At 47.3% G+C, this 26,647-nt stretch overlaps 1 protein-coding gene across 2 annotated transcripts; it reads right to left on the bottom strand.

The window, feature by feature from the left end:
• Positions 1–1,495: 1,495 nt before the first annotated feature.
• APCDD1L (APC down-regulated 1 like) lies at positions 1,496–22,123 on the bottom strand. Of its 2 annotated transcripts, XM_071572938.1 has the most exons (5): positions 22,024–22,120; positions 21,779–21,913; positions 9,793–9,922; positions 8,717–9,275; positions 1,496–6,359 (listed from the first exon to the last, which is right to left on the bottom strand). In XM_071572938.1, exons 2-5 carry the CDS (start codon positions 21,813–21,815, stop codon positions 5,595–5,597), a joined length of 1,491 nt encoding a protein of 496 aa, XP_071429039.1. In that variant the 5' UTR covers positions 21,816–21,913; positions 22,024–22,120; the 3' UTR covers positions 1,496–5,594. The 2 variants fall into 2 exon arrangements, with proteins under 2 accessions (XP_071429039.1, XP_071429038.1); XM_071572937.1 differs by having other exon boundaries at positions 21,779–22,123.
• Positions 22,124–26,647: the final 4,524 nt, after the last annotated feature.

The raw sequence follows: 26,647 nt of genomic DNA, 5'->3' as shown, positions 1-26,647 counted from the left end.
CAGCCCAGGCCTGAGTTTGTCCTGCAGCCTCTGTGTGAGTGAAAATACAAAAGGAACGTGGGGCCTGTGAGCACAGAGACAAAGCTGCTTTTTCCTTGAAGCAAACTTGAACTTTGGATCTTTCCTCCTGTGATCTGTCATTAGAAAATGGCCTTTTCCAGATGGCAAAACAAAAGAAGTTAAGAAAACAAATGAATTAAGAAGAATTAATTGAAGCTGCGTATTACAAGTTGACATTATACATCTGGCATTTCTGTTTATGTTTCTGCATTGGTACATTTCATTCTGATTTAATAAGTTCCTAATTTTGTGGGGATTTTGTTAAGATTTTGAAGTGCCTGTGAAGAACAGCCTGTAGTAAAGTATTGTTCCCAGTTTAGCTGTACTTCATTTTTTTAATCAAATCTTTTTCTTTAGTGGATAAACTCACAAGATTAGAAAAGCCTCTTGAACTCCCTCATGTTTGAGTTGGCAGATTTCCCACACACAATTATCCACACAGAGCTACTTCTAAAAGACCTTTATTAAGGCTCTACAAAGTCAAGCACTCAGGAATTGGGAAATGGGAGAACCAGGTCTGTGCACTGTTGGTTTGGCCACTTTTGGGGAGTGCACTGTAGTATCTGGTGAGTACCTGGTCAGAAGGTGAGGTAAAGCTGCTCAGTTGTCTGACACTCCCAGCTCTGTGCCTGGCCTTCCAGAACTTCTCTTAAGTATAACTGGGATTTTAAAAGTTGAACTTCACATGTGGCATTGGGTGTAACCCATGTGTGTGTTGTGGAGGGAACCCCTTGGTCTGTGTGTGGATGCCCATTCCCGCCCCGAGCTCCCGGTGTGGGGTGAGTAACTGGGAGCTCAAGCAGCAGTTTTCCTTCCCACATTTCCCTGGCAGGCCACACACTGGTGTGAGGGGAGCCAGGAATCTTTGCTTCAGTTCTGAGCCCCAAAGAGCATTTCTTTGGAGGCTGGAGCCCCTCCTGCCCATCCTCTTTTCTGCTCTGTTCTGCCTGAGTTGTCAGATCTCGCTCCATCCCCTCCCCAGTGCTTTGGTTCAGGCCAACTCATCCTTGTTCCTTCCCTGCTCCTTGGCACAGAAATCCATGTGCAGCCAAGCATCTTTAACTGGCTTTGCTTCCCTGCTGCCTGCTTGTTTTCCATCTGGGCCTTTCTTCCCATCACCATGCCAGTGTTGTTGCTCTTCCCTGCCTGCCTGTCCCAGACTTCTGATCCCTGGAGTGCTCTGGCTGCACCTGGGCTGCCTGGCCGAGACAGGGATGTCTGACTGCTCCTGGATGCCTCTTCCCATCCTGGATAGCCACTCACCTTCTGGAAGCAAACTTGTTCTTCCTTTTCACTCTGTAGAGTCTGGAGCAGTGAGTCTCGTTTCTGTCTCCAGCTTCTTCCTGCTGTTCCAGAGCTGTATATTTATTTATAGTATGTGATAGACTTTTATAGTCCATCTGGATTGTTTGTCAAATGAAACAGTAGCTCGATGCTCTTTTAAAACTTTATTGTGTGTTTTGTTTCAGTTTAAGAACTGTTTGGGAAATAATGCAAAAATGCATCCTAAGGTGTTTTAAGCACGAGGGCATGAAGGTGGTTAATTGGAAAACCAAGTTACTGTTAACTGAGCTGTGAAGAGATTGTCAGACCCAGGACTGTGTCTGTCTGGCAAACTTGGCTCATGCTGTAAACTTTTGCACCTGCTAAAGAAGCAGAAAATTGGAAAGGCAGCTTGTTTGAGATCATGATATTAAAGAAGGTACTGAAGGTTCAGGCTCAGTGTGGGAAGAGAGAAAATGTATTGAGACTGTTTGAAAATTATTTTTCTTTGCTTTTTGGAGTGGTTAAAAAATGATTAAACTTCTGGAAAGCATTCTAAAAAAGTGAATGGGAGAGAGTTTTCTAAGACACATGTGCCTGTTACCATCAGCTTGCAGCTGGTACAAACCTGCCAGCACATGTTAGCTTGGGTTTTCTTCACAGGAACAATAAAAAGGTACTTCTTTGTTTGGGAGTTGAAAGGATGCCAGTAATCAGGATTAATCCTGATTAGGTCTGTGTCCTAGACCTGTTTTTCTAATGCAGTGTTAGACATGAAAGATGAAGTTATTTGGTTTTGTCTTGTGTATGTGAGATAAAGATAAATGAGTCACAGAACCCAGGCTGGAATCCTGATTATGGTGGGGCTCAGCACAGAGCCATGTGAGCTGCTAATAAATGTAATTGGTGCTTCAAAAGGGCATAGCTGAGCAAATTTCATATCAGATCTGGTAGTGGGGAAGAAATTAGATGGAAAACTGAATTAGAATTGGCAGTTTTCTAAGTGAAAGGTATTAAATGGCCAAAAACCCAATAATTTTGCAATTGAGAAGGGGGACGACTTTGGCTAACTGCCCATCCTGCTTCAGTGATGAAATGAAGGGAAAATTAGATGGAAAGTAATATAAAACAAATGAGAAAAAGGGAAGCACACAGCAATCCATTCAAAATGGGAGTTAGGGAGTGCAGAAAGGGAATAAGGAAAGCAGCAGCCAAAGGAAAAGCAGAACGTGTGGGTTGGAGTGCTCAGGGTGATGAAGAGCTGAGATCAGAGGAAACCTTTGCAGTGGATAAGGACTGTTAATAGATGCAGGGGGTAAAACCTGGGGATGATGTCAAAGAACTGGGAAGGGGATGTCAGTCCTTAGCAATGCTCAGTATTAAAAATGGACAGTTTCAAATCCAGTAGGCCTTGAACCCCCCCTGGATCAGGATCTGTAAGGGAGGATCCTGGGGCACTCTGAGCTGCTACTGAGACAGGACAGCCAGTGTGGCACCCCGGGAAGGGCTGGGAAAGGACATGGATGTTCCTGAAGGAGCATGAGACAAGTCCTTTCATTCTGTCTTTGCTTGTCATTCTCTTTGGGGTTAGAGTCTGTCTGGCCCCCTGCAGAGCTCTGTGTGTCCTGACAGTCAGAGGGAACCACAGAGAAATGGGGATCATCAGAGGAGGGTCCTGTGGTTCATTCAGTGGTTCCAGATCACTGATGAAAACATGCAAACCCACTACTGATAAAATGGTAACATGACAAAAATACCCCTGCCAGGACCAGAGGAACAGCTCCATGTACATTCCCAGTGTAGTCCCAGGGTAAAAGACTAATGAATACTAATGTGTTCTTGTTTTTAATTACTGTTAGCTGTAAGTGATTATCCTTCTGTATGTCTCAGCTGTGAGAGCTGGGAATTTTGGATGCAGTTTGGATATTTACATTTTAAAAGAGAAGCTGAGTAATTGGAATGGATGCAAAAAAAAAAGGCAGAAATTGCTGGTGGAGTGTGAAAATGCCTTAGAGGGGGTGAGAGAGAAAACTCAGTTGGCTGAGTTTTTCTACCAAAGTTGAGACTGTCTCGATTACAGTGCACAGATACCTTCACAGGGGGAAAACACTGAACACTGCAGCTCTCTGAGCATAAAAAGAGCAACACAAGACTCACCTACTGGCAGTGGAAGCCAGACAAATTCAAATTGGGAAAAGGCACAAATTCTTCAGAGAGAATAACTGTGTAATTTAGGAATGTGTCTTCAAAAACTGTGAACAGAACAATAAAAGTTATGATATTTATGCAAACAGCTTTTTCATGGCTTTTTTTTCCTTTCAGAAGTATCCTTTAGGGAGGGGAACAAAACAAAGAGGCTCCCGGTGAGGTTTTTGTGGGAGGTGCAGTCAGAGCTGTGGAGCCAGAGGTGCCTGAGCTGCTCAGGGCAGGGCAGAGCTTTCTCAAGGCTTTTGTTGCATAAGTGTGTGATGTTGCCTTGTCATGTTTGACATCTTGTTAATCCCATCCCCACCTGGAAGGGATCTGTGGACTTGGAGGAGCTTTTACACCATGAGGCACCTGAGCACTTAATGCGTTTCTGTACCATGAAAAAAAAAGCATCTGCATACAAATCTCATTCTTGGGGGTAAGTTGGCCAGGAATTGCCTTCCTCCTCCTCCACCAACCCTCCAAAGGGAGCACAAAGCTATTCCCTATTCCTGTCATGGAATGTGTCCTGCAGGAACAGGTGCCTTTGCTGCTTTGAGTCATGGCAAGCCTTTCCTGGAGCACCATAATGGGAAACTGCTGAAGGAAAAGTGCCACAGGTGTGGTTGACAAGGTGAGGCAGCCAAGCCTGGCCCTTCTGTGTGTCATCTTAAAAGTGTGTTTCTGTGCATGATTAATATTTGATCGTGCCTGGAACACGTGAACATGCTGACAACATTTATGTCACAATTGTATGTATTTAATAAGCATCTCATTTGAATTATTAATGTACAGAGCCCTCAAAGTATTTTTTTGTTATAAACCCCGTAATTTATCTAAGTACAAGCTGTAAGTTTGTAAATACAGCATTAAGAAGGTGGCTATTGCATAGCTGCTTTAACAAAATACCCTTTGTGGGTGAGATACATATGCTTACTTGGAGAGGATTGAGCTGCTGAGGGAGGGCTCGTCTGAGGAAGTTTTGTGCTTCTTGGCTGCAGCAGACAGGGAATATGAGTTTTTAGTTTATCCTTCTTGTCAGTAGGAATCAGTTTGACCTGACTGTGCTGTCTGATGTGAGCATCTCCCCAGCCCATTGTTCACCAGAGGCAGATTTATAAAACATCTGTACAGGAAAGAGGCTGGAAGGGACACTTTGAGAGGAGAGCTGGATTAACAATTGCTGTGCCAGAACACTGACTGAGAAGGAGACAGTGAAAATACCTGGCCTGAGAAGACTTGTGAGGTATCTCTTCCTTCAAAGGGTGCCTGGAGAGCCAGAGTCACGACTGCCTGGCAGTGCCTGTGGTCAGGGCTGCTCTGGAAAGCCAGAACAAGGCACAAGGAGCAATGCTGCAGCCAGGGAGTGCTGGGGGCTGGAGCTGCCGTGCACAGGAGCATGTCCCTTTTCCCATGAACCATTTCCCATGATCTTCTCTGAGCAGGGCCAGGCACAGCAGCCGAAGGGGAGCTCCTGAGGGCTGCTCTGTGCAGCTCTGAGTGGAAGACTCCACGTTGCATCTCTGTGCATGTGACACACACGGGAAAAGTGCAGCAAAATATCTGTACACTGCAAAAGGCATGTGAACCGTGCCCTTCTCAAGAACACTTGCTGACTTTATTGCTGACTGACTGTGCAGATTAAATTTGCATGAACAGCAAAAAGGAGTGTGATGGGAGGGAACTTAACCTCAAAGAAACTCAGCAGCCGACACTTCGGATGTTTGAATTACATCGGAATCAAGCTCTTGATTAAATCTCAGCAATGTCAAAAGCTCAAAGCAGCAATTTGAATTGATGTCACTTTTCCCCCCCTCATGTTGCTGAATGATCCCTTGCAATGTGCAGCACATCAGTGTCACTACATTAAATTTGCACGCAAAGAGGGAAGATTAGGCAATAAAGCCACAGGACAAACAGTATGGAGTCAGGCATATCTCCTTGGCTTCATTCACTATGGGGTGTTTTTAAAAACTGTTTCCAAATCTGAGAAAAACTGATTCCAGATGTGCTCATTTGAAGGATATAAAAATCACGCTAGCACCAAGGTTTATCTGAATTCTCTGCTGTACCTGAATGGATAACTAGTCCCATCTTACAAACAGAAGTGCTATAAACAATAAAAAGGCCACAGGCAAAGGTTTTAGTGCTTCCTTCCCATTAGCATCCTTTCTTCCCAAGTATTTTAGACTAACGTAGTTAGAGAATTCCTCTGAGGCTGCAGCACACTGAACCAGAGGGGCCTGGTAGGACGTGGGGCGCTTGTCGGGACTGTCGGGACTGGACCCGTCCGTGGGTCTCTCCCCGATGTACAGGAGGCTCCGGTCCCGCGTGTCCTGCTCCATTTTGAACAGTTCGTACTCGGTGTGGGGCAGCTTGATGCCCAAAGCCAAACACCCATTCGTGGCTGTTACATCCTGCTCCACCCCAGCGCTCCAGGAGCTCTCCAGCCCGCAGCTCCCGGGTTCTGAGGAGTTGAGCATCATCACCGTCACCGGGTCCATGGGCGTCACCCGCGCCTGGGTGACTTTAAAGGCCAGCTCGGTGCCGCCGCGCACCCTGGAGGAGGGGATGCCCTGGGAGTAGTGCCCGGAGGCGTAGATGGTGAAGGTGGGCTGTTTGCAGAGCGGGTCGGAGTAGTGATAGTAATACCCTTCCCAGGTGTGGTTGTTGCCGTGGAATATGAAGTACCTGGTGAGGAAGAGCACGGCGGGCCGGACCTCGCAGTGGGTGCTCACCCAGCTGCCGCTGAGCTGCATGGGCAGCTGAGCTCTGGCGGGCAGGATGGGTGGGTGGTGCTCATCAGCCCGGTATATAATTCCGCAGGCTGGGCAAGGGTGCACGTGGTGCTGCGGGAGACAAAAAAAACCCGCATTTCTATAAACTGATAAGCACAAGACCCACCACCCCTTTCAGAATGTTGCCAAGCTCTCCGGCCCGCGCAGGGCGCTGCACTGCGGGGAGCTGGCACGAGGCACCCGGGCAGATTAACTGAGATAAAGCGCTGCCCTGGCTCTTGCTATTCTGGTAGCTGAAGGGCAGAGCTCGGTGTCCTGCGGCTGCCCCAGGCTGAGGACAGGCCGAGGGAGGAGGGCAGGGCAGGCAGAGCCGCTGGTAGGGCAAGGGATGCTCCCTTGGGATATCCACCTTGCTCCCCCATCAGTTTTCCACGGCAAAGCTGGGTGAGGAAGGGGATGCTGGGAGGTTTCAGCTCCATCACGGCGCTTCTGCACCGAGACAGAACAATGACACAGTGTTTTTGCAGTGGAAAGGACTGTGAGACCTTCCCCTGGGGAGGCTCCTGTGGCTGTGCTGCACCTCAGTGCTGGAGCCTCTCCAGGATAGCCAAAAATCCCGTGCCTTCTGCTTACCTTTCACTCCCTTCCTGCCCTGCTCCCACATCCGTGGCTGCATGTGAGGATCAGGATGAGGCAGATGGGGATGGAGGGGGACAGGGGGGTTTCCCAACAGCCAGAATGGGAGAAGAAAAGGACCCACTGCAAAGGGAGGCCCTGACCTTCCCTCCCCGCCGGTGCTGCCTGCAGAGCTCTGAGTCAAACCAGCCCTGCCCTGAGCCAGTGCCAGCAGGGGTTTGTGTAGCTTGGAATTTTTTCTTATACTTCATATATCACAACTGATTTATTTTTAAATAAGCAGGGTTTGAACATTATATAATTTTCTAGAACACGAGCTAATCTTTACTGAACTGTCATAGGCAAGAAGGTTAAATAACTCAGTACTTAACTGTAGGGTGGGTAATTTACATGCAAGTTGATTGGAGTCTACTGTAATTTAGTCATTTTCAGCTTGCTTTACTGCTACTGTCACCTTAATGAGTGCTGACAGTACACAGTACATTATGGCTAAATAATCCCAGAAGTTGGCAAATATATATGCTCTCCTCAGGCAGGAAATTCTTTGATAATGAAAGGTAATTTGGGGAGAATGGGTTTCTTTAAAACAGATATAAATTTAAGGGAAAAAGAGTGGTATTTTCCTAAAGAGGGTTAAAAAATAATTCCTAACATAGCTGTGTAACTCACCAGCACAGGCAAATGGATATCAGTTCAGAGAAAGTAAAAAGGGAAAAAAAGTGAAAATCCTGTGCCCAATAAAATTATCACTATAGACATGGAGCCAAAAATCTTGCTTAAACCAGTTGTGTGAAGTTATTTCTAATATATGGCAGCTTCTAATTATCGCCAAGTGGTGACATCATGTGCGGGGCCATTGGAGAGCTGTTGGCTGATTAATTACAGGGCTGCATTCAGAGAGGGACTTTCAGTATCTTTAGGTTCGGTTTTAAATTAACTTCTAAAAGTGTTTATGTTTACCATCTGGTTTTGCTCATATATATGGTTTTGGCCCAGGATAACACAAGTTTAACCAATTTTAGAATGTTACTTTTGAGAGGGAGAGGGGTGTTGTTCTCTGGTTTTCAGAGTTCAGTTGGGGCAGTTGCCCCAAAAGAATTTTTTTCCAGTTATTTCCATTCTATCTGGAAAAGTCCACAGAGGTTTTTTGCATCCCATTTCACTGCTCAGTCATTTCTGAATTGATCAGATCATTCAGGGGGAAATGTGCTTCCCTGGGAATAAACTGACCTGCTATAAAATATAAAATAAAATAGAATGACAGGCACCTCAGTCTCCTGCTCAGTTTTATGTATGTCAAAATGGAAGTTTGATTTCTGTGTAATAACATAATTGCATTGGGGGCAACTTGCTCTGCTAATGGAGTTACACTGAGGACTGATGAGTTCCTGGCAGATGGTGCTGCCTCGCTCCTCTCCCCCTGAGCACACCCCGAGGAGGGAAGGAGAGGGCAGGGATCTGAAGGACAGAGCAGGCAGCTCTAAGGACGTGCAGCCTGAAGGCTTCACTGGCTTCAGTGTGTGAAAATAGGAAACTGCCTTTCCTGGGAAAACGTGGAACCAAAGCAAAGCTGTGAACTCCAGGCCATGCCAATGCAGGCTCGTTTCCCATGTTGGTTTTGCTGAGCTTTCACCCACCCCAGTCCCTCTCTCTCGGAAAGGGAGAGGGTGAGCCCCACATGCTGTGGAGCACCCAGGAACCTGCACCTGCAGCCCTGCAATGCCTGACCCTCATGTCCTTAGGACAGAGGGGCCAAGAGCAGCAGGTGGTGCTTTAACAGCAAGGGAATCCCTGCTGGCAAATCCCGTGACACGACTAGGGGCCATCCTTACCACGGCGCTCTGCATGGGTCGCTGGTAACCGGTGGGGCGGTAGTGCAGCCTCTCCAGCCAGTCCGTGTGGATGTCCCCCAGGTACAGCTCCTCCACCAGCTGGCTCCCGCTCTGCCCAGGCTGCAACAGGGGCTGGTAGTGCTTCTCCACCCGTACCAGGCTCAGCTCGTGCATGGCAAAGCCCAGGGCGGCCGTGCAGTCGCGCTCCGTCTTGGCGCTCAGCAGTTCGTAGAGCGCTCCGGGCGCCCAGGCGCGCCCCGCGGGCAGGAACCCCCGGCAGCCCTCCCCGGACGTCTGGTTGATCCAGGAGGCCACCTCCCGCATGGCCCTCTGGCTGTGGAACACGATGCCCACCTTGTGCAGGTGGTAGTCGGCCTCGGTGGCGCCGCGGGTGATCCAGGAGGGCTGGCGCAGCCGGAGCCTGCCCTTGATGAGCAGCGTGTAGGACGGGTCGCGGCACGAGGAATCCCAGTAGTAGAACTGGTACGCCTTGAACAGGCGGTTGGCGTAGAACAGGTAGGAGCGGGTGAGGAACTCGGGTCCCGGGCGCACCTCACACCTGCGGGAAAGGCCGTGCTGAGCACTTGGCTGGGCGTGCATGGGGTGAAATCCCTCCCTGGGGGCACCCAGGTGTGGGAGGGAAGGGAACAGCACAGGGAGGCAGTGGAACAGTGGGCAAGAGCCTCCCGCACCCCATGGCCACCCTTGGGTGGTTTTAAGGGGCATCTGCTACAAAAATATGGGGGTGCTGGATGGGCACATTCCCAGGGTCTGGGGGTGCATTGTGGGGGTCTGGAGGTGCGTTCCCGGGGTCTGGGGGTGCATTATGGGAGTCTGAGGGTGCATTGTTTGGGGTCTGGGTGTGCATTATTTGGGGTCTGGGTGTGCATTATGGTGTCTGGGGGTGCATTATCGGGGTTTTGTGGTGCACTATGAGGTCCGGGGGTACACTGTGAGGTCTGAGGTTGCACTATGGGGGTCTGGGGGTGGGCTTCCGGGGTCCGGGGGTTCACTATGAAGGTCTAGGGATGGGTTCTCGGGGTATGGGGGCGCACTGTGGGGTCTGGGGGGCTCACCCGGTGGACACCCAATGCCCCTCCAGGCGGGGCGGAAGCCGCGCTGCGATCCTGGCGCCGTCCTGCAGGTGGCGCAGCTGCTGCCGGCACAGCGGCTCCCAGCGCAGCGGCGGCTCCGCGAACGCGCAGGCTGCGGGACAGGCACGGGGACAGGGGGACAGGGGGACAGGGGGACAGGGGGACAGGGAGAGGAGAATGGGGACAGGGAAATGGGGACAGGGAGAGGGGAATGGGGACAGGGACATGGGACAGCGGGACAGGGAGAGGGACATGGCGAGAGGGAGATGGGAAATGGGGACAGGGAGAGGGGAATGGGGAGAGGGAGAGGGAAATGGGAGCAGGGAGAGGGGAATGGGGAGAGGGAAATGTGGAAAGGGAAAGGGAAATGGGGAAAGGGAAAAGGAGAAAGGGAAATGGAGAAAACGAAAGGAAAAGGAAAAGAGAAGGGGGAAAAGGGAAAGGGAAAGGTAAAGAGAAAGGGAAATGGAGAAAGGGAGAATGGGAGCAGGGTCAGCACTGCAGAGCTGAGGTGTCAGCACCCACCGCCCATCGCCCTGCACCTCAGGGGAGCTGACCCCCCCGGGTTTGCTCAGCAGTGAGCTCTCAGCTCTCAGCTCAGGACACAGAGCTTTTTGTTTCACTCAAGTTTTCCAACTTGAGTTTCATCTGAATCCAACTATTTTTCAGATTAAATCTTCAAGTAAAACCAAGTGCCCTTTGCTCATGTTCTCTCTCTCTCTCCCAGGCTATTGTTGAGGCAGCGACTGGAGCGGGGAATTACAGCATGGGAACATTGGCCTCGCCTGTCGCCTGCCATAAGGACAGTAATTCTGTCACTTACCTCATTTCCCATAACAACGGATGTTATTGGCTTAGGGAATGTGTGAACACTCGGCTAAATCCTGAAGACCTTTGCATGCACACATACATATGTACATATATTCCTATATATTATTCACTCTGCTTAAACCAACCTCTCTGGCACTCACCATGGGCTCGCTTCACTAAGGAATTTGGGATTTGCCTCTTCATAACACCATGAATGAGCTGTCAGGGAAGATCTTCTGAAAACCCATGGATTCTCTGCTGCTGTACAACTGCCCCATGTGGCAGGGCCTGGTCCCTGGTCCTGGTGATGCTCTGCCCAGCTGGGGCAGTTGTGAGCCCAGCCAGGGTTTGTTTGCTCCTGCTGTACTTTGCAATTCACCCAGGAGTGTGCTGGGCATTTTCAAGCCAGCCTTTATTCACTCCATGCCAATGTTAGGATACAGGTTGATTTCCAGCCTGCCTACCAGCTGGAACAAAAAATCCAACATCCATACTTTGCCTTCCCACAGAGGGAGGATGTGGAATGTTTGCACACCCTGTGCCTTGGTCACGGAGCTCTAGGCAGAGTCACCGCTGCTGGTCTCAGTCCCTGTGTGCCACATACATACCTTGATATAACCTGAATCATCCCATGACCCTGACAGGGAGATTTGCCTAAACCAGACCCTTCACTGGGAAGAGAAACCCCAAACCATCTATCTGCATGTGACAGAAGGGTGAGGTGAGATTGCGCAGGGCTTGAGGAGTGCAATCACCTTCCTAAAAGGTGTTTGTGGATGAACTGGGCAGATGTGGATCTGCTGCAAACCATGGGCAAGTTATAAGCTGCTGAGCAATGTCAGCAGAATTCCTGGACTCAGCAGGTCAGGATGGAACACAAACATAAACACTCAGGGTGAGACTCACAGCTGGGATCTTCCAGAGAGGTTCTCCAGATCCCCACAGCCCATTTATTCTGAGACAGGAGTCTCTCATCACTGGCATCAACATAACCTACACACAGGGTTAAATCCCTGTGACGGATCTCCCACAGCCACGTTTGTCACAAATACAAGCCCTACACCAAGTCAAATGGGAACTTGGTAATAAAAGTTCTGCTGTACAACTCAGAGGCTTCTGAACATGTGACAAAGCAGAGGGGTTTCCACTCCAGCAGTATTTTATTACTAATCTAGTAAAACATAACTTAAGACTTATGTATGATGGACAAATTCAGCCCCTTCCCTACGGCACCATATGCACAGATTTTACATGTCACAGTATCAGAGGGCTTGCAATGTATTTGTGTAGGTTTAAGGGCACAAACCCTGCAACTGAACAAAAGGAACAAACACATGGAAAGTGAAGCCCCCAGCCAAGCAGCAGAGCAGTATCAAAGGCCAGGGAAATCAGCCTTGCACTGGAGTGCATGAACTACCTGGCCAGACACATTATTGGTGTTCAGAGCTCTTTTAGGAGCAGACTCACAATTGGATAGTTCTCATCATCATGAAGGGCTGGATATGGTGAGCAGGCACAGGCGAGGCCTTCACAATTGCTTGCCCCTGTGCTTCCTATAACGCAGTTCCTGTGAGTCCTCATATGAAAATGGGAAAATATTGGATTACAAAACCCACTGCTATTAGTTAAACCTCTGATTTGGCAGCTGCAGCTGTGTGAGGCTGCCCCATGGGTGTCATTAGGAGCTGGGGATCTTCCTCCTCATCCCAGCTCTGCCATGATGCCTTTGCTCCATGATCCTGTGCGCTCCCTCCTCCCAGGGCTCTCTTGAGCTCATGGGCAGGATATGCCAAGTTTGGTCTGACTTCCCCAACTACTGGCAAAGCTTTTGGAGAGCCATCAGAATAAGGGCTTCAAACAAACATGAAATTATTAACCTAGAGGTTGCAATAAACCAAAAAATAACTGTGTTTTTATTAGAGGTAATGGACATAAGGGTCAGATTTGCTCTTGGCCATAACTGCAGAAAGACTCCAGAGGTGTCAGAGTAGTCTATAACTGCATATTATATAGCTATAGAATACACAAAATATAACCCCATTCTCAACTCTCTAACTGCTCTGTGTGTGTTTATTGCAGCAGAAGCTTCAATATCTGACTGAACCCTTAGTGCTACTTTTGGCAGGAACACTGAAAGTCTGCATTGTTTGGGAGCACAGACACTTTGGCAATGCATTTTGACACATTCAATAGAAAAGGGAATTTTTATAATCTGGATCAAACTCCATGGGGGGAGAAAAAAAAGAGAGAGGAAAAAAAAGCCTCCAGAATGTAAATAGTTGACATGATGGGAATTCCTAGGGATTTTGTCTTACTTAATTGTGCACAAGACTCCAAGCTGGATGTATCTTCAAACCAAAAGCTTTTGGCTTGTGTCCAAATCTTGTGGCTGCTTTTTTCTCTCGAATACTCCAGCCCAGCCCCACCAGATCCAAACATCCTTTCAAGCTGGAAAAGTTCAGTTCCAGACCTAAAATCTGTAGTTAGGACACATCTCTATTCCAAGAGCAGCATGAAGTGGCTGTCACTCATATGTCACTCTATTACTCAAGCCCTGGTGAAGCACATCAGAGCAGCTCCTCTATCTTAGGAGAAACACAAATTAACTGCTCTGTCGAGTTCTTGAGCAGGAGGAAGGAATTATTCACAATTCATCTTCAAGACAAAAATACTCATTCATAGGAAAACCAAAAAAAATCCCCGGCTGTGATCTCTTCCCCTCATTCTCATCCTGTCTGTATCGATTAACCACAAGTGTTTCCAGAGAGCTCCTCAGCACAGAAACTAGACAAAACAGGGGTTTTTTCCAGCTTTCCGGTGCGTCCTCCATCCCAAGGAGTGGCCCAAAGTCTCTGAGCAAGGGGCTGCACAAGCACTCAGGCAGGCAGGGATGGCAGAGCCGGGAATGGATCAGCACAGACGGATCGAGCCTTGGGACAGCACCAGGAGCAACCACTGACCAACTGCTCTCATCTGTACAAGACCCACGGCAGCAAATGATAGAAAGGCAGGACTGGGAATTCCCCACAAAGTGAGTTGTTGGTAAAATTAAGATGAAAGGTTCCCAGGCAACAGCCAAGCCTGGGAATGAGAGCCTGCCAGTGGGACTGTGCTACACCAGGGCTGTGTGCTCCACATGCAGACCCACTGCTCACTTTCCAAAGGAAAAATCATCAAACAAGAGAGAAACTACAAAATTCCTTGATGGAAACAAATCTCGTCTGTGTTCCTCCAAGCAGGATGACTTCGGAAAAAAGCAAAGTTGAGTCACACATCTGTTTCTTCATAAATGGAAGAGAAAATGCCTATATTCCATTTTGCACCACATTAGTTACTGTAGATCAGCTCTTCTCCAGAGCTCGATTGCTTAATCTGTTGCATGTTATTGCCTCCTATGGCCAGAATTTATTATTCCCATTTATAATTCTAATGTTTCAGTTAGTCACCCATTCACAGGGATAAGATCAGTGCCTGAAGTCATGGAGCATTACACATTTCTTCATTTAAAGATGACATAAAACCTTTGATATTTTCTGAGGAATGTTCAGACTGGAAAGAAATGGACGATAAGGAACATATCAATATATTCTGCATAAGTGAATTGTACTTTTCCACACAGACTTTATTAACAGAGCAAAACAGTGTTTCTTTAGCATTTTTCTCTCCTGAGAGCATGCAGAATGGATTTTGGGTTAGCCACCAAAGGAATAAGCACTCTTTTAAAAGCAAACAAAATGGTTGTATTTAGCAAATCAATTTTTCTTGCATTTGTGTGGAGATCAAGTTAGTGGCACTTTTAATTCACTCAGAATAAGGCATTCCCAAGAGAACAGCTCTGTGGGAAGAGATACATTTTATATTATAGTTTTATAAAGTTATAAAACTTAAATAGAACCCACCGGGGGTGGGAAGCTTTATCACAGCAGAACCTTGTATTTTGCCTATCTGCAAACTGAACCCAGCTCAGGACAAGACTTAAGCACATGCTTAAGTCTAATTGGTTTCAGTGAAACTTAAGCATATGCTTGAAATTAAGCCAGTGCATGAGCATTTTCCCTGATTAGTAATGCCTCCCTGAACTGAAGCCAGAACGTGGTCAAGTGGCTGAGGGAGGCTGCCAGCCCTTTCACTGGAGCACTGTTTGGCTTCTGGAAAAGCATTTCTATTATTCATCCCTTCTCTTATTTGTCTGTAAAATGGGTATATTCACATATAGCTCTGTGGTAGTCTCACCAGTCTGGTGCTCAGATCATGCTATTAATAAAATGCTTTGAATTCACTGGATGTTTCTCCATTCTGCTTTAAGGGCTGGCACAGTAACTGTGTTTTAATGGTAACTGTGTTATATGGTAACTATCACTGCAGAGCATCACCTTGGGTTTCCTGTGCACAGCAGAGCATAATCATGTATGAAATTCTGCAGATCCTGAGAGGATTCTTGGCTGACTCAAAATTCCCAAGTAGCTCTGGATTTCAGAGAAGTTTTCCAAACATTCTTTCTTCACATACTCTGAGCACAACAGCCAATGGGCTCAAACATCACGGTCCATGGTTTTAGCCCAGCTTTGTTCTGAGGCTGTGACTGTTGTCTGATTTGTCTCATGGCCACAATTAAAATAGTGAGAGGCTTGTGGTGAGTTGCCTGGAGGGTTTTAAGGCACTGGAGAAGTAAACATTTTGCTCTTGGAATCATGGAATCATGTATTTCTCTTGTAAGTGTCATGTCCAGCAACAGATGACAAGACAGATGGGATTTGTGGTAGGGTAGGGAAGAAAGAGAAATACCTCAAAGATCTTCCTCAGTGTAAACTACATTTAAATAAAATGCCTTCTTAAAATTGTCCTCTCTGTCTGTTTACCCAAAGAAAACCAGGCCTGGCACTGTGAATGAAATTCAAGGCGTTGATCCCAGTTTCACTGGAGTCTAACAGGAAAGATGCCATGACTGTACCAACAGCATCACCACCTTCTTTAGCAGATGCCCATACCCACAGACTGAAATAAAACAGTCCATTTGGAGAATGAAGGAGAAATGGAATAGGGAATATCATAGAATGATTTATGTTGGAAGGTACCATCTTCCCAAGAGACCTCCTACAGTTCATGTCAACCAAAACACCACGATCTTCAGTTAAAGAGAACTCTCCTCACGACATACTTGCTGTCCTGACAGATACAGGAGCCACTTCACTTCGTGTTCCTCCCTCCCACCTCCCAGAAGATGTTCTGCAGACGTGGAAAGAGGGGGTCTATGCTTTGTCCACAGCTAATTGGTCAGACTGGGGAACAGCTGGGCAATTCCATACTGCCTTACTGAGAAAAATAAATGGGTTCAGGCCATGCTGACACACCATGAGTTGTGTTAAACTCTGATTGTTATGGACACATCAGTTTGGCAAAGAGAAATATATAACCAGAAACCAAAAGAAAATGAAGGAAAGAAGGGTGATGCCAGAGCTTTTTTCCTTGAAAACTGCTAAAAGTTTGAATTTCAGCTTAGTGAGATGGGTAAGACCACAGTGAGATGATCTCAAATCCCTGAGTACCTGGACAGTGAGAGACTGCTGAGAATACATGAGGGAAAGAGGTTTTTTTGTAAAACCAGACCAAGCCAACTCAGCCTAAGGCTGAACAGCACCCCAGGGATACTGTCATGACTCGGTTAAATGGTTGGAATTATGGAATTCACATTCTTACCAAATGGGAAATATTACATCTATCTTCCTGAACTTAGATGAGTTGGGAACTCATTAAAAAAAAACAGCTCATGGTTGTAAAATTAATGCCACACTGACATCTCAAATGTATAGAGCACCCATGTAAGTTTTGGCAACTCCCTCACACCCCTGCACAGACACTTTATTAGTGGCTATCATGGCCATTTTCAATAGTGATGGCTAAGCATATTTTTTCCTGGAGTGCTTTGAAGAGTGGAACAAGTAATCAGCCATGGCTTGGCTATAAAATGTCAACCTCATTTCAAATGTCTAAATCACTCACATGGACCATGAGCACACAGAGGACCACCCACCACATAATATTAACATAAATACAGCATTTACCCAAAGCAAAATGAGCAACTGGAACTGGCTGGAGTTGAGAGTAGAACAACAGAAAATGATGAGGGGGTGGGAGGGATTGAGTTACGAAGCAAGATTAAAAGAGTAGAGTACATGTAGCCTGGCTGAGCTAGATGGACATGATAACAGCCTATAAATATTCACAAAGCACAAACACCACGCAAGGCAAAGAATTTCTTGCAGTGAATAAAGGGATTCTGTTGGGAGTGAATGAAGGGAGGAAAAACATGCGACTTGTACATGAGGGTGAACTTCTGGAGGCACAATCTTGTAAGTCCAGTTGCTTGGCAGGATTCTGAGGGATTGAGCAAAGCATTAGTGCAGCAGGGAACAACCCACTCTTGGCAGGGAGTTGGCAGGATAATCTGAGTGGCCTTTCAGTCTCCCACTGCCATGGAGCCACCCCAGCTCCCTGCTCCCATGGGAGACAGCTGTGTGAGCACATTGTTCACTGTCCTGCTCATCACAAGCACTGCCTGGCTTCTGTGGGACTGGAAATGGATGCACAAAGGCATTTAGGTGTGCAGAGAAACAAGAAACTGCAGCAGGCACTGAACTGCTGGACACAGCTGGGAATCCCAGTAGGTCCCTGCAGTGTCAGGTGCTCACTGTTGAAAACCTAAATCCAGGAAATTGGGCTATAAACCCACTAAAGCAGGAGCAATCCTTTTGTTCTCTCCGTATTAACACCTAACACAACAGGCCTCTTGGTGCTGCTCCAAGGACACTGTTTAGAGTAATAACAGTAGGATCTAATGGGATCTAATAGTCTGAGGCTCCTGAGAAGCCAAGGATGAGAAGGGCATTCCAAGCAGTCACAGCAGAAGGGATCCTCAGGAGGAAAAATGCTTTGCAGAAAGGTGGTAAATTGATCCAGAGCCCACAGCAGAAACACACACATGTTTAACTCAGAGTCACAAGTGACCACAGAAAAAGGTTACTTGTTCAGCTGAAGCACAGAATTAAAGTTACTTCTAACATGTGTTTTGGGGTCTGGGTGTGGTTTCTAGATAGCCTGAAATTTCAGTCTACTGTTTTGCCTGTCAACATTAGCCAAGTTTTGATGTGTTCCAGTTCCCCTGAACTCTGCCGACAGATGCTGAAATCAAAGTTGACATTCAACCAAGGCGCTGCATAATCTAATAATGGCACTCTGCTACTCAAAGCTAACAAAACCTGGGAGCTTTTCTGCACCAAAACGTTGCTGTCATTTATATTTTCATCTGTCTTTTCCAGGCAGTCTAACTGGGAAAAATTATTTTTTTCCTCTGGAAAGCTTTAAAAATAACGTGTCATGTTTTTATCACAACAGGTGAAACCCAAGCTGTAACCTGCCATATCCAACACTTGTGGATTTAGTAAGAGTGTGAATAAGGTGAGTCCAATTGTCTCAGTGGGGAGCTTGGTGTGTACACCGATCCCGGAGTGGGGGGTGAAAGGCTACTTCCAAAGACCCCAGTCCTTGAGTTAGACAAGGCCAAGATGTCACACTTTTGTCAATGTTTCTCATTAACCCAGAAGAAAACATGGGGGACTTTTTCAGTGCCAGACCAAACGGATACATTCAAGTGTAAAGCATTATTTTCAAACCTAAACTCAAGCCAATCTTTTCAAACTCCCTGTGATGAGACTCCTTCTGGTGATTTATGCCCCATCACACCAGGTGTAAGTTGAGAGCTGTTGTTGCACTGATCCAACTGTCTGTCCAACAGGAGCTAAGCTGCTTTGCTGCATTCTCACTTTCAGCTGAATTCAAATCATGATGATTTAAAAGCTATTCACTGAAAATGAGAAAACATCCATAGGAGAGACACGATTATCACACCATCACCCTGCTAAAACTCAAAAATAATGATTGACTTCAACCTTCTCATCACTTAACACTTTGGTGCTTTGGCATTTCAAAGAGGCATCTGAGTTTCTTTCCTAAGACACAGAAACAGAATTTTCCTAATTCTACATTTTAGAGCATGAGACCTTTTGACTTCTTAAAGAAAAAAACCCCATGGATTGCAGATTAGTAACCCCTCAGATCTTACACAATTTCAACTGGGAAGAGAAGGAGCTGTTCTATGAATCATTTTCAGTTTCTGGCAGCACTCTCAGCCTACAGAAAAAGGGTTACATTGAAATTCTCACGTTCTCACTGTCACTTTCTTGGGCTCATTATAGCTGAGAAACACCATCTTAAAATCAGGAAGTTTCTTTTCTTTCACACCTTTATCTTCCTCAGCAAATGAGTAAGAAAACCAAAGCACCTGGGTAAGAGCATTGTATAGGTGCTTCCTAATTCTGAGTGATTTTAGCAGTGATTGTATCTCAACCATGAAAGTGTTGTCTCTATAGATGACATATGCTGTGTTGTGGGGAAACACAGGATCCCATTGAAAGCAAGATCTCTTTCCAAACTTTGTTCTGCCAGATGCAGCCTCCCCAAGCATTGGATTGCAGCTTTGGTTTTCTTCACAGCAATTTCTGGCTTTTGAAAATCTCCTTACTCAACAATTTGTGCTTGTGGGGAAAATATAGAAACCACACGATATTTTTTCACTTGTGCTTTTTTTTTGCTCCTCAGCCCTGTTTTTATCTATATCCATATACTTTGAAACGTGGCTAACCTATAATTATTGAAAGAGCAAATAGAGTCGTATCACACAATCTGGCATAACACATTAGTTGTTGATATTTTTGGCCAGCTTGAGAAATGAAGAACAAAACCCGCCAACTTGGTAAAATAAATTAGCTAAGTAAACATTGCTCAAATAAATATTTGGACCAAAGACAATGATGTTGGTTTAATAGTAAGTACAGATGTGTAAATACACACATCTCTGTACTGAGTGTAGTACTATCACTCATGGGATTCTCTTGCTAATCTCATAACTCAGTGCAACTGGTGATCTTATCTTACCTCAACACTGTAATTTTAAAACTTAAAAATAAACACTGAAAGTGAGAATAGATCTTTTACCTTAAAACCATGCAGGAGAAGCTACACATGAAAAATATCGGCGTGGTGCTATTGGAATGTGAAGACTTTAATGAAAGCTTAAGTAAAACTCAGCAAGTCTCTGGGGACATTTCCAGGAGTGAGTGATTCTTTTCTGAAGGAGACTCCAAAATCAGACCCAGTTACCAAACTAAAGTGCCTTTTCAACTAATTATGCACTGCTATCATGCTCATGCTGATGTTTAGCCTTATGCAAAATGCAGAATGCCAGTCTTGCTCACGGTGAAGTCACTGGCAAAGCTTACTTTGATTTTAATGAGTTCTGGGTCTGACTTAGCTACTTAAATAGTTTTTTCAAGATTCAGTTTCTGCTCTTACTGGAATCAGTGGAAATTCTCTCACTGATATCAGATGCAAGATGCACAGGATTTAAGTTAGATTGGACTAAAGAAATTGTGTGAGGATTTAAGAAGTATTCTAATTAGCCTTCAGTGAGTAATCTTACATAATGCAGTGTAACAGACTTCTGAGCAGAGCAACTTGAGCTAATGAAATACATAGAGAATACACGTTTCTCAAGCTGTTAAACCTTGTCTTTGTGAACAACATGTGACAAGACCTCGCAAAAGGAGAACAGAAAAGTAACCCTACAAAAGTGCCATGACCAGAGATTTCTTTCTGCTGTCTGCTCCTCTACACTTAATGCAAGTAACATCCAATAGCTGCCACCACATTACTCTTTTGCAACGACCATTAAACTTAGCCCTGAGTTGGAGAGGCAAATCAGTGTGATTTTCTGCTGCTCAAAAGCTCAAATGAGTGAACTAAGTGGTAGAAAGGAAACTAGCAGGACCCTCTGGGGCACCCTCCCTTTCACCTGCCCCTTCTGTTCAGGGGTGCCAGTCTCATCCAAGGTTCTCCTTTGCATTTCCTAGGAAAATACTGTCTGGGGATGGAGGAGCCTCCCTCAGGCTCTGCTCCTTGTAAACAGAAATAATTTTGGGTTTTTTCACAGCACAGTTGCCTTTGTTCTCTCATATGGTCTCTTAAGCCAGAACCTTTTCTTCTGAAACTCCTCCAAGAACTGAGGGGTTGAAAGATGCCTTTTTGAAAGGGAGCCACAAAGATGCAGCCTGTGCTGCTCCGAGGGTCTGTCTGCACAGCTGGGGCTCAGTGTCACGTCCCTGGAGCAGGAGACGACTTGTGAGGTTGTCTCTTGCCGGGGCAGGTGTTGGGTCCTCCCAGGGATAATTTCCAACTCCCAGTGAGAAGCAGCTCTAAGCCCTTCCTGCAGGGAAACTCAGCTCAGCGCTCACCGAGCACTGCGCCCCGGGCAGGAGCCAGCCGCGGGGGCACAGGAGGTGCCCGGCAGGGTTTCAGCTCGGGGAAAGCATCCCGAGGCTCCGGAGCGCTCCCCGCCCGTCCCTTCCCCGGCGGTGGGTGATGCGGGGCTCGCCCGGGAAGCTTCGCGGCTCCTCCGCGGGTGCGCACGGCGGGGACCCCCGGACCGAACCGTACAGGGAGCGAGCGAGGAGTCCCGCTCCGGACGTCAGGTGCCTCCTGCTCCGGCAGGGACACTCCGGGATCCTCGTCCTAACGCAGGTGCCTCCTGCCCGGGCGGGAACACCCGTGATCCCCATCCTAGCTCCAGCTGCCTCCTACCCAGGCAGGGGCATCCCAGGATCGCCGTCCCAACGCCAGGTGCCTCCTGCTCGGGCAGGGACACTCGTGATCCCCATCCCAGCTTCAGGTGCCTCCTGCCCGTGTAGGGACACCCCGGGATCCCCATCCCAACGCCGGCCCCACCGACCCCCTCCCAGCGGCTTCCCCGCGGCCTTCGGGCAGTCCGGTCGCCCCCTCCTCGCTCCTTCCTTTGCCGTTTCTTTGCACCCTCTTTGCAGTTCCCTCCTTCCCGGTCCGCTGCGCTCTCCTCGCACCCTTCTTGCACGCTGCTCCTCTGCACTCCTCACACCGTCCCCTCGCCCCCCATCTCCCTGGGCACCTCCAGCCACCCCCTGCCCCTCCACAGCGCCCGGCTGGGTGAGGGAGGCGGCTGGCGAGTCCCCCAGGAGGGGACGACCCCGACCCGCCACCCTCCTCCCGCCCCGGGACGGCCGATGGCACCTACCTACGAGCAGCCCTGCGAGCCACCAGCACCGGCCCATGGTGGCCGCCGTATGTCCCGGCCGGGGGTGCCCGCGGAGCTCAGCGGGGCGCGGAGCCCGGCGGGGCAGCCATGGGCCAGCTCCAGCCCGCGGGCGTCCTGCGCAGCCCGAGCCCCGCCGAGGGAGAAGGATTAAAAAAAAAAGTTAAAAAAAAATAAAGCAGGAAAAAAGTATGTATTTTAAAATTTTAAAAAACCCCGCTGCCCACCCTGCCTTCGCCCGCGCAGCGCGTCCCCCCGGCTGCCGATGGCTTTAATGGAGCTTGGCAGCCACAGGTTCCCGCTGCCAGAAGAGGTGGAGACTCAGCCGCCTGCGCCCCACATGCGGCCGCGCACCGCACACGCGGGGGAGGAGGAGGAGGAGGAGGAGAGGGAGGAGGAGGAGGAGGAGGAGAAGGGCAGCCCCGGCACCGCAGACCGCTGCCCACAGACCGCACTCTCGCCCCGGGGACCGGCACTTCTCCCCCCGCGATCGCAGCACCCCGAGGTGTTGGAGGCAGCTGTGGGGCTGAGGCCAGCTCTTCGCTGTGGGATGCTATGAGGGGATCATCCCACATCCCCACACCATGAGAGGATCATCCCCACACCATGAGAGGATCATCCCTACACCATGAGGGGACCATCCCCACACCCTCACAGCCTGGCTCTTCTGCCCACTGTGGCCATGGCTCTCTCACCCTCCTTCAGGCTCGGCTGCAAGGGTCATAAAAAGAATGGGGCTAAATGCCTTAAAAATCCTCTCAACATTCCACACAGAAAAAACATGGGACCTTTAGGAGGTGACTCTGCATGTCCACCTCAGGTGGGCTTACCCATGGCAGCCATTCCCCTCCAATTCCCCAGGTGAGGCCCATGGGACAGAGCTGTGATTGAAACAGCTCTTGGCATGAAGTGAAGCACAAATCTGAATTTAGACATGTGTGGGACAAAACAACACTTCACTTCTGTACCAGTGATTAGCAACAAACCAGGCTGTTCACTCCTCTGGAGCTCCTTACCCCACGTGTGTCCCGCAGTGTGAGGGCTGTGGGGGCAGCGAGGGAAGAGCCTGAGCTGCCACAGCCCTGCCAGGCCAGCCCTCACGCCCCTGCTGGCACCGGGGGCTGAAGTTTAATGCATTTTTCCAGACTTAAAAACTAGGCTCAGTTTTTGCAAGTGAGGCAAAGAAATCAAATCATCACATGTATTCCCCCAGCAGAACCCCAGGGCTCTGCACACTCACTTTTCCTGGTGAAACTGGCTGTTTCACCAAATAAAAGGAAACTTAAGGGGAAAATGAAGCTGAACTCCAAGTTCACAGCAGTAATCCCGCTGATTGCAGTGGGGAGAAGTTGAGACCTGATTCCATAGTCCCAGATTTGCTGAGCAGGGCCTTCGGAGCACTGGGGTGAGGTCTCAGTGCAGGGGGTTTAATGACTTTGTCAGAATTAATGCAAAACATCTTTAATGAGAAGGGGGACAAACTTATCTGTCATGGGTGCATAAAGAATTAAATTTTAATCATACTTGCCAAGATAAAAAATAACAAAGTCCATTTGTAATGCAGGCACTCCTTTTCCTAGCTGATGTTTTTATCTCTTTTTGTTTCTCAAATTCCCCAAACCAGTCAATGTCCAAACCACTGAGGTTTTATTATATTTACAAATACATAAATTATCAAGTACACAGGCAAAAAGGGTTGTCCTTTATAATGACGACAGAGAGAAAGGAATAATTTTCCAAGAAGTTTCCTTTACAAAGCAGGACTTATTCTTTGCAGGCACAGCCAAGTTAAAATAAGAAAAAATATGGAAGAGGTAATCTGTCTCTAACAAACTTCTATTTTGGCTGTGCACCTCTCGTATGACACTTCCAACCTCTAATGCGAATCTCCTTCATTTCTTTTGGAATATTTGTTGAGAGAAAGAATAAAACCAAAGCAGATTGACTTTTGTACAAGTGTTAGAAATTTTTAATAATCATATGCAAACTATTGTGAGCTTTTATCATATATCAGACTCCCAGGGCACAGTGATAAGTTTCATTCATTTGGCCTCTCCCATCCCTACAGCTCCCAAGGGACCTTATCAAAGTGACCAAGTCATGAGCACTCTTTTTTTGGGAAAAATCCCCCCTGCCACCATGGTGCTGCAGAGCTGGCAGCTGTTCCACCACCGAGGATAAGAGGAGAGCCACAGCCTGAGAGAAATTCCGGGAGGATTGAGGCAGGGGATTGACTCTTCCAACCTGGAAGTCTGCCAGGACATCAGGCTTAAATTCTCAACTCGTGTAAAAATTGCTGGGTAATCTTTGGCTCCTGGAGAGGACCAGCAATATAGAAATGCCTATAATTTTTATTATCAAATAATTACAGGCTACCTACTGGGCAAAGCACGTGGAGGGAGACAAATGACTGCAAATAGCCTGTAATTTCAGCAGAACTCTGTGGCCTGATTTATGCATTCAAAGAGAATGAAAGTTGTTCCTATTCTGATTCAGGGGCACTTCACTCACGGTGCTGTAAATACCAACACAGCTGCAGGGGAACTGGGAACCAGCCCAAGGTGTTTGCACATTAGCTATGCTTCACTTGCCTGGCACCTTGTGTAATATTCATTGCTGTGCAAAACAGGTACGGAATATTTGAACTCAGAATCATGCACTCTTGTCAGCTACACAGGGCAACGAGTTGTCCAGTTCCCAAAGGCCAAATATTTTCTCTTTCCTTTGCCAGACTAGCAAGGATAGGCAACCACACATGAAGGCAGCAGGCCAAGAAACCAAAGATTGATCAGCCAACAGCTCTGAAAATACTGTTTGTCTGAAGAAAGGCATCCTCTGAGTAGATACTTGGGTCCCCAAAAAGCTGTGCCCATAAACCATAACACTGTTGCTTCTGAAGTCCTGTCTGTAAGAAGTAATACCAAGGGATATTCTGGGTGACCTGAAAGTGCTGAGGATGTGCATTTGCAACTAATATTTAACCTGTAGAACCACTTGCACTCTATTTCAGTTTCAGGCATGTATTTTATGGGGTGATGGGAATTGTATGCCCTAGCAGCTTCCTAGGATTAGGCACAGGACTACTACAAAGTATTAGTGGAAGTTAAAAAATATCTTTCTTAACTTTCAGGCTGTGTTTTCAAGTGCTATGGATGGTCACCTGTAAAATGTTGTTCTGCATCAGGACAGACTTTAAAGGCACAGCCAACATCTTTCTCTGTGTTTGTGAATGGCTTCCAATTTATGGCTTCTTTTCTCAGGTCTCAGCCAAGGATAGAGGGAATTGAATCCCTCTTTTGAAGGACTTGTGGGAGAAGGCCTGGGGTCCCTCATGGAACTTCACTGAATCTCACTGGGAAACTCTGGAGGGAGCTATATACATTTAACACTCAGGCTCAGCAACAGATGGACCATGATGCACAGTTGGCAGGTGGGGAAGGAAAAAGAGATATAAAAAGCTATAGAAATAAACAAACCCGTAAAAGATTCTTGCATTTCTCAGGAAAAAAAAAATAAGGTGATGGTGTGATTCCTTTTGCTCTTAAGTAAATTAGTTAATATGTGCAGAGGATTCTTCATCAGAAATACAATGTACAGAGCCTTTATGCATTAACTCCCAGAACATGGCCCTTTAGAGGAAGACAGCAGCATTTTCCCCACAAGGATACCAGGGCCAGGGAGGACAAACCTTTCTCAAACAAGTAAAAAGTGCCATCAGTGTCTGCCTCAGAACATGTCCAGCTGTAATGGGCAGTAGTGAGTCCCCTATTTCTCTCAGCTCAGTACAGAACAATAATCCCCTGCTGTATTACTGCCACTCTTCACCCTTAGCAAGGAAAATGTAACATCACCCTCCATGATCACCTGCCATTTCTTACACCAGCCTCATCTCTCTCCTGCTTTTCCACAATTGGCAACAGCCTGTTTGAACTTAGCCATTTGAGGCTTGGTGGATAAAGACAGAGTTTTGATAGTCTTTGCCTGAGATGGGCACCTTCTGACAGTGGAGCAGTGAAGGAAATCCCACCTTAAGGCCTTAAGCCTTTTGCTTTGCTCTATTCACTGAGAAGCAGCACTTTAAAAAAATACTGCAGAGTCATGCAATGCATACCCAGTGCATTTTATAGAGCAACAAGAGGAAAATGTGAATAAACCTTGCATGGTACCTGGCTCTGTGTATGTATTTATATACTGAAAAGCACTGGAGTATTATTGACATGCTTAGCTGGAGTTTGTCCTTTCTAGAGAAGTCTGGACTGCTACCTGTTATACTTGGCTCATGATGATTTAAATAAGAATTTATAGACCCTAAACCATCTGCAAAATGTCCCAGTTCTTCAAGGCCAATGTAAATCTAATGAGGGCGGCGGTGGGGGGGAACCACAGAAAGAAAAGGTTAACAAGGTTTCTCCTTGCCTCCCCTTGGCACATTGCATAATTAACTTCATAATGTCTGAGCGCAAAGGGTTGAAGCAGATGAAGTTCCCACATCCTTGGAGATGACTGCTGACTGTAACAGCTTGGGTAGCAGATTCCTCCAGCTTTGTTTGGTGTCACTGCACCCCACGTTGCTGAGGGTGTTGCACTGCAGGGCACTGAGGAGCCACTTCCCACTTGCACAGAGAGCAGTCCCCGCTGTGATTGATGCCATCGCGTTCATCAGGAATGCGCATTAATTCCAGGTCCCTTCTGGGGCCCGGGGAAGGAGGAAGAATCAAAAATGAGCCAGCTTTCTATCTTGTGCAAGGTGCCACGGTTTTCCAAAGTGTGAAGGCATTAAAATGTGCTCTGTCTTAGGAGAGACCTCTCTGCTGCAGTGAGAGCCACAGGCAACAGACCCTTCCTCTGCCC

This window comes from Pithys albifrons, chromosome 18 (assembly GCF_047495875.1).
Source record: "Pithys albifrons albifrons isolate INPA30051 chromosome 18, PitAlb_v1, whole genome shotgun sequence".
Lineage (NCBI taxonomy): Eukaryota > Metazoa > Chordata > Aves > Passeriformes > Thamnophilidae > Pithys > Pithys albifrons.
The sequence above is the reverse complement of the archived record's forward strand: the minus strand, read 5'-3'. Positions and strand labels throughout refer to the sequence as shown.

What these genes read in the sequence shown, in the direction of transcription:
- APCDD1L (XM_071572937.1), bottom strand. Translation starts at nt 21,815, where the DNA reads ATGGGCCGGTGCTGGTGGCTCGCAGGGCTGCTCGTAG. An exon ending in GCTCGCAGGGCTGCTCGTAG is followed by an intron (nt 9,923 to 21,778) that starts GTAGGTGCCATC and finishes CCTGTCCCGCAG; the next exon opens with CCTGCGCGTTCGCGGAGCCG. An exon ending in GGGCATTGGGTGTCCACCGG is followed by an intron (nt 9,276 to 9,792) that starts GTGAGCCCCCCA and finishes CCTTTCCCGCAG; the next exon opens with GTGTGAGGTGCGCCCGGGAC.